This window comes from Astatotilapia calliptera, chromosome 22 (genome assembly GCF_964374335.1).
Source record: "Astatotilapia calliptera chromosome 22, fAstCal68.1, whole genome shotgun sequence".
Classification (NCBI taxonomy): Eukaryota; Metazoa; Chordata; class Actinopteri; order Cichliformes; family Cichlidae; genus Astatotilapia; species Astatotilapia calliptera.
This window is the reverse complement of record NC_137442.1, coordinates 16,571,763-16,579,033: the sequence shown is the minus strand read 5'-3', so window position 1 is coordinate 16,579,033 and position 7,271 is coordinate 16,571,763. Positions and strand designations below refer to the sequence as shown.

The following is a 7,271-nucleotide window of genomic DNA, read 5'->3' as shown; positions in this document are numbered from 1 at the left end:
AGCTATACAACAGAAAAAACCCAGTTTAAAATAGTTGTGTTTGTCCATGAACAATTTATTGTGTTCAAATTTTATTCTATGTTGTATTTTGTTGGTTTACTTCCGTGGCATCTTATAATCTTCTATCTAAGTTCAGGATGTGAGAGAATCCTAAAATTTAGGATAAGAAATATTGTCAGTATTAAAATATTTGAATTAAAAACCTGAATTAAAACTATATAGAAAACAAAATGCAGCTTCTTGCTTAAGAAATGGGACGACTAATAAAAACAAGACTTGGAAGTGGGCGTGGTCAGCACCAGAAGCAGGCTGAACTGCTGATGACAGGACAGTTTTGACTGTCTCATTGTTGCAGCAGATTCATCAGACCAGGAAATATACTTCCAAATTTATTCTATTGTTTAGTTTTGAAGCCTCAGTTTCCTGTTCTTGGCTGACTGGAGTGGCACCCAGCGTGGTTTGCACTTCTGCATATCTCATTTGTAACCAGTAATTCTGAGTTACTACTGATTTCCTGTCAGCTCAAAGCAGTCCTCTGCTTCTCCTCTGACACCAACAAGGTATCCAGAAAATCACTGGATATTTTATCCTTTTCAGACCATTCTCTGGAAACTCTGGAGATGGCTATGTGGGAAACTCCCAGCAGATCAGCAGTTTGTGAAATACTCTGACCAGCACGTCAAACAACCACACCACATTCACCAGTGGCTTAAATGATTTTTCTTCCTCATTCTGAGGCTTGTTTTGAACTTTAGCATGTCATCTCAAGCATGTCTACATGCTTAAATGCACTGAGTTGCTGCCGTGTGATTGATTGATTCGATTATTAGAGCAATTGAAAAGGTATAACTACAGAAACAGGTGAGTATCTTTTGTACCCTAACAAAAAAATAACCAAAACAATATTATTTTTTCTCTTCTTCAATGTGGTCAATTATGCCTATCAAATAAACATTAAGTGGCTTGTGTGTACATATTTAATAACTTATTTATGCCTAAATGGCACTTAGTAGAGTGCTTTTATTACAAAAAATGTTTTGAACTCCTTAAATCTGCCCCTGATGAATACCCCCATATTAATTTAAAAAGATATAATTAAAAGTAATAACTTGAAAAATCATTAGCAGTAAAAACTGAACTGAAATGAGCAAACAAAAGTGTGAAAATGAAACTGAAAACAAATCCAAGATACAAAACTATACTAGGAATCCTCAACTGCTTATACACCATTTTATTTAATGTCCTCAGTTCAAATTTACTTGTTTCTTTCAAATTATTCAGATCCAGGACTTTATTTTATTGCTCTCCCTTAAAAAAATCTCTGCTGTCAGCAGGACATTCCTTTCCCACAAGTGGTCTACACACAGAAAATGATTCAGACTGAAAGGAAAACCACAAAATGGCTTGAATCGGAGCGTTGTGCTGTTGTTACCATTATAGGTTGTAGAAAAGAATCAAATTACAGAGAGGTGGGACTGCCAGGAATACAGCATGGAGCCTGGCCAACCACTTTCAGTTAAGTGGGTGGAGGCTTAATCCAGTGATCCACAATCAAGATGAATTCACACCACATTCCTGTAGCAACGTTTTATTAGAAAAACATTTTTTTAAACCAGGAAATAGCAGTCCAGAAGTGAATGTTTGGGTCACATCCTGTATTTGTACATTTTATTTTGTTATGTTTGAGTTATTTAAGATACATTTCCAAGACGGAGGAGATTTATGTGGGCAATTTCCATCTTTCTATATGTCAGCGCTGCCATCAGTCACCGGGTTTGACCCCAGTCGAGAGTTTGCTGAGGTCTGAAAACGACAATATGTGGAGCAAACGTCTTGCATTAAACACAAATTATAGAGGGTAAAAAACTAAAACACTATACATATCAGAACAGTGCAGGCGGGATGCCGTTTCCAAACAGGAGACTCCAGGAAGTCGGGATCTTCCATTTGTTGGGCTGTTTGCTCTGAAAGGAGAATTGGAGAGCAATGATTCTCCTCACAGTGACATTACCACTCCTCTGAAACTTTAGGTTGCTTTAATGCTGCGCCGTGGTGTCACTTACATTATCGTCCAGCAGATGGAGCCAGTCGTTGAGGTGGTTCGCCAGAGTGAAGGCATCGGGGATGTTGTCACCTTCTGAACAGAAGAGCAGCAACACAGCCAGCGGGAGGTCCTCTTTGCAACTGTGCAGCACACGTGATCACACAAACACAAATAATATTAACAAGGAAGTCTTACTGAGGCGTTTCAACATACTGAAAAAGTGTCTGAACACACCTTTATTGTGATTTATATTGGAATAATTATTAAACTGTAACAGTGACCCATGCTCTTACACACAAAAATAAAAATCATTTTAAAACCAGCTCCCTGTGTTTTTGATGATCTTTTGTCTACCTGCAGGTCTCCTGTCTCTACCTGTCTGTGTAAAGTCCTTTGGTGATGCCTCCTCCGGGGATGCAGAGTCGTGGTTCCGTGTTTCCGTCTGTGAGTCCGGGGAAGGCCGGGACTCGCTCCATTTCCCTCCAGCCCAGCTCCTTCAAAGCGTCCGCGCTCCCTTTCAGCAGGGACGGCGTGACCAGGTACCTCAAAGGAGTGCTAGCAGAGACACGTGTTTGTTGAGCAGACATGATTGAAAAATGCAAAAGTGAAGAAATAAGGCGATGGCGTCGTACTTACCCCTGCAGCTGCTGGTCATCTCTCTGGTAGGCGTGGCTGCTGGAGAGGACGACAGTCCTGGAGAAGCCGCTGGATTTGATCCAGGACACGAGCAGCTGACGAAACTTTTTGGTCTTTGACTGCAGTTTAAACAAAGGTAGAACAAAAGAAAACAACAATAGGCATACAGTATGAAGGGAACTCAGAGAATGAACTGACGTCATACTGATGACTGATTGTTACCTGAAGAATTGGTGCTCTGATCTGAAGGACCGCCAGCTTCAGTTCTGCTGCTGCGTAAACTGTGGATTACAGAGGGTTACTTTTCTTTTGACTTCACAGCAGCTGCAGACAAAACTGCTGATCACCTGACTGATGGTTGACAACAACAGGACTAATGTCAACTAATAAGACAGTGCTGATTAAAAACAACCAGAAGATCACAGTTGGGATAGCGGACATCCCAGCGCACAGCAGTAAAGAGACAGTAGACTTGAAGGGAACATTTCTGAGTTGTTTTGTTTTTGTTTTTAATTTCTGATCAGAAATGTCGACATCTCTGTGTTAGACAGGCACCAGCAGTGACCCAACTGTACCTTCAGCAGGAGTGTGCAGCTCCTCGCCATCTTCTTTGCTGCTGGCATACGGGTTGTTCCCGGCCATCGGGATGAGACAGTCAGTGTGTATGTGGCCCACCCTACTCATGTTCAGAGTGGACACGATGAGATCCACGGCCAGCTGACCCACGTTACCTACAGCCACCGCAGGCTGGAGGAGAAAAGAGGGAGAGAAGTAACAAAAGTAAAGAGAAGGCGAGAATCGTTTTAATCACTTTTTCCTTTTCCTGAGCACATTTTAGTTGTGCAAAACATCTGATAAAGAAAAACATGCGTTAGAGAGGTCCAGTTTTTACTAGGCCTCTAAGTTTTTTTCAAGTTTTAGGACAGTTGCATTTTTTTTGTAGTTTTATTGCACTGTGCAAGTTTAAAGTCACCCCTTATTTCTTTATATTTTGCAATAACAATGGAAAACAGGTGCAACAAATTGTTCAAACATACATGGAAATACAGCAGGCAAAAACAAATTTGCACTATTATTCTTTAACATTTTCCATAGATGTAACTAAAACAATGGGAATAAACGTTGCCATGCATTATCGTGACAGGGTGCGCGTAGTGTCATGTGTCATTCATTCATCCCTTGAGTTAGGTGTCTTTTATGAGCTTGAATGATTCACAGGTAAATATTTAGTGGCTTGACACACAAAAAGACTGCTCTGAAAATACAAAGAAATAAGGGCTGGCTCAAGACTGTGCCTCTGCGTCCCTCCACAGTGGACAATAAGGCTGTAACCGTGGCGCAAACACCCAGCTTGAATCCAAGGGGTTTAACAGGACTTTTGCATTACACGTGTAGGAATTAAAGGTATTTTTATACACAGCCAGTTTCTTGGATGAAAATCACAGAAGTGAAGCTTTTGTTTTTCCCTGGTGATTACACGAGTCTCATATGAAAGCATGAAGCAGGAACTGATGGGAGGATTATTTTCGTCCGTCACTCACCATGACGAGGGTAAAATCTCTGAAGGAGGGTGCTGAGCTCTGCGAGGAGATAAACATGGTGCTGTTCAGCCAGCAGGCACACACGACCCTACAAGCCTTCAGATAAACAAACTAAATTAAAAGTTAGACGTCTAAATTACAATCCCAAGGCAACTTTCGCTTCTATTTTCATTCCTCGCGTTGTGGACCTGCTCGGCTCTGTGTCGACTGTTGATGACGGTTTCAGTACCACGCGGGGATGCCCAAGTTAAATGTTACAGTGAAGCTTTGTTTGTTTTTTAATAGTTTTAAGTAGACTTCTTTAACAAGCATCCACAGATTTGTTTAAAGCTCCAAGTGTTTTTTTTTACTTACTGTCATTTAAAGTGGTGTTTTATGTGTTTCTATTACGATCAGGCATGTTAACGGTCAGACTGTAGCTCTGCAAAGATTTACTGCGCGTTAGAGATCCTCAACTCTGTTGCCTCAACTGTGCTGTGTTCATTTATCTATCGATACATACATCCATAGATCCATCCATCCACCCATCCGTCCGTCCCTCCTTCTGTCCTTATATGTACTATTGTATGTGTGGTAAAAACATACATAATTTATTTACACTCGGCAGAATTGCACATATAAATATATATACATGCTTCACAGAAGCATCAGGAGTCAGCTGATGTTCATTCACGCTTCCTTTCATTTTTATTCTATTTTTATTTCTCTTTAAATGAAGGATGCCTTCAAGGATGTGGTAAAGGGATAATATATTCCTCTCCAGCTTGTTGTGCTTAAAGTAAGATTAAAGGTGGTGTAGAAGATGAAAATTGCATAACAATCAGACATGTAAGTTACTAAAGAGAAATAGCTTTAATTAGTCAGTTTGCAACAGGTCAGTAACATGGTTGGGCATAAAAAGAGCACCTTAGAGTGGCCGAGTGTCTCAGAAGTAAAGATAGCCAGAGGGTCAACAATCAAGTTTACAAATTCTGGAACAATTTTAGAATAATGTTCCTGAATGTAAACTTTATGAAGATTCTGAGAATCTGTAGGAATCTCTGGGCGCAACAGACAAGGCTGAAAAATCGATACAGGATGTCCGTCATCTGTGGGCAAGGCGTTAAAAGCAGGCCTGATTCTATCATGGATATCCCTACATCTGTCACAGGGTGGAAGTAATTTTAATCTTTTATTCTGTGAGTTTCACGGTGTCTGCATGCTTTTATTTTGAAAGTGAACTACTTCCAGCCCACATCTCCCCAATTAAAATAATGTCTTCGCTGGGCTAAATCTAATTTAAACTGAACTGAGGCAAAGTGAAAAACTGTTCTATGGTCAGACGAGACAAGATTTGAAATCTTTAAAGTCAGATGTGGTAAACAAATTATGAAACCAACTGAAGAAGATTTCAATGTAAGGGTCTTCAAGCAGCTTTTTAAACTTTTTTAATGTGTCTGAAACAAGCAGAGCATCATTTAAAACACAACTTAATGATTCTGTTTACACTGTATGCAAGAAGCCATTAACCCTGAGTACCCCACATGTAAGAGTTCATCATTATTATTATGTGATGTACTGCTCTGGCTGCAGAGCGTGGGTGTCTTCAGAGACATATTACCTGGGTAAAGGTTCAGGATGAGTCACATCTAAAGCTGCAGCTCGAATTTCTCCAGACTGCAGAGCTTTGACTAAAGCATCCTGATCAACAACCAGACCTGAAACATGAAAAGTCACAAAATCAGGCTGAAAGCACAGAGACTGGTGAGGACTCGCATCTCTGCTGACGTTGACCAGGGTTGCAGTGGGTTTCATGAGGGACAGCTCCCTCATGTGGCTGATCAGGCCTTTGGTTTCAGGGGAAAGGTTGACAACGAGCACAACAAAGTCGGCCTCCCTCAGCAGGTCATCCATGTTCTCACAGTAACTCGCCCCCCACTGACTGCTCATCTTCAACGCTCCTGAACAATACACACACACAAAATAATCACAAATGTACAATAAACACTGTATTAACGTCAGATTTAAAATTGGGATATTTAATATATATTTAAACAGCATCAAGTCAGTTAAATATCTGGTATATTGATCAGTTGAGTAGCAGAGGGAGTTTAATCAGTATCAAATGCTTTGGTGATGATAAAAATTAACACCAGGTGCACTAAAGTGGCAACAATGAGACAAACCTTAAAGCAGGAATTGGTTTTACAGGCGGAGGCTAGTGACATTTTTCTCTCTTCTTCTTTTCAAACTGTTTTGTCCCTAGTTTTGCATTTGGCTAGGCTCAGTGTCACTACTGGTATCATGATGCCTGGACCCTACAAAGGCTGCACTAGTAGTCCAAGTCCTCCAGCATGGCACGCCAATACTTGCCAGAAGATTTGCTTCCAGCACAGTCTCAAGAGCATGAAGGAGCTTCCAGGAGACAGGCAGTTACTGTAGGAGAGCTGGAAAGTCCTTAACTCATCAGCAGGACTGGTATTGGCCTCTTAGTGCAAGGAGGAGCCTGATAAGCATTGCCTGAGCTATAAAATAACCTCCAGCAGGCCACTGGAGAGAATGTCTCTGACTAAACAATCAGAAACAGACTTCATTAGGGTGTTCTGAGGGCCCGACATCCTGGCCCTGTGCTCACTGGAGCCTGGTTAACATATTCAATAGAATACCAGAATTGGCAGGTCCAGGGTGGGCGCCCTGTGCTTCACACTGAGATCTGATTTAATTTTGTGTTAAAGTGTTCCTTTAATTCTTTTGAATAGTGTGTATTCATTTCACTATAGCAGGATATTTTCGATCAGTTATTACAGAATTTTCTGTCGCATAAACTCATAAACTGTCCAAACTGTGCTTACCTTCTGTTTCTGTTGTGATACAGGATCTTCATATCAAACCCTTTGCTTCTCCGAGCAATTCTGTATCCGATGTGTCCCATTCCTATGATCCCCAGAGTCGACCCGGTGACTTCGACTCCCATCGGGTTTTGTGGTATACTGGTAGTATTGGGGTCAACAGCTATTTGGTGACCTATGAGAAACATTTTTCTGCTTGTAATAAAGTTGCTTTTCTGCAAC

General features: G+C 40.9%; 1 protein-coding gene across 1 annotated transcript; it reads right to left on the bottom strand.

The window, feature by feature from the left end:
* Window positions 1-1,572: 1,572 nt before the first annotated feature.
* On the bottom strand, window positions 1,573-4,444 carry psmg2 (proteasome (prosome, macropain) assembly chaperone 2). Its single transcript, XM_026156209.2, has 7 exons — window positions 4,222-4,444; window positions 3,256-3,427; window positions 2,903-2,961; window positions 2,681-2,799; window positions 2,420-2,599; window positions 2,064-2,184; window positions 1,573-1,964 (listed from the first exon to the last, which is right to left on the bottom strand). The coding sequence occupies exons 1-7, from the start codon at window positions 4,276-4,278 to the stop codon at window positions 1,884-1,886; spliced, it is 789 nt and encodes a 262-aa protein (XP_026011994.1). The 5' UTR covers window positions 4,279-4,444; the 3' UTR covers window positions 1,573-1,883.
* Between the last annotated feature and the right edge of the window lie 2,827 nt (window positions 4,445-7,271).

What these genes read in the sequence shown, in the direction of transcription:
- psmg2 (XM_026156209.2), bottom strand. Translation starts at nt 4,278, where the DNA reads ATGTTTATCTCCTCGCAGAGCTCAGCACCCTCCTTCAGAGATTTTACC. An exon ending in GCTGCACACTCCTGCTGAAG is followed by an intron (nt 2,962 to 3,255) that starts GTACAGTTGGGT and finishes TGTAATCCACAG; the next exon opens with TTTACGCAGCAGCAGAACTG. An exon ending in AAAGGACTTTACACAGACAG is followed by an intron (nt 2,185 to 2,419) that starts GTAGAGACAGGA and finishes TGTGCTGCACAG; the next exon opens with TTGCAAAGAGGACCTCCCGC.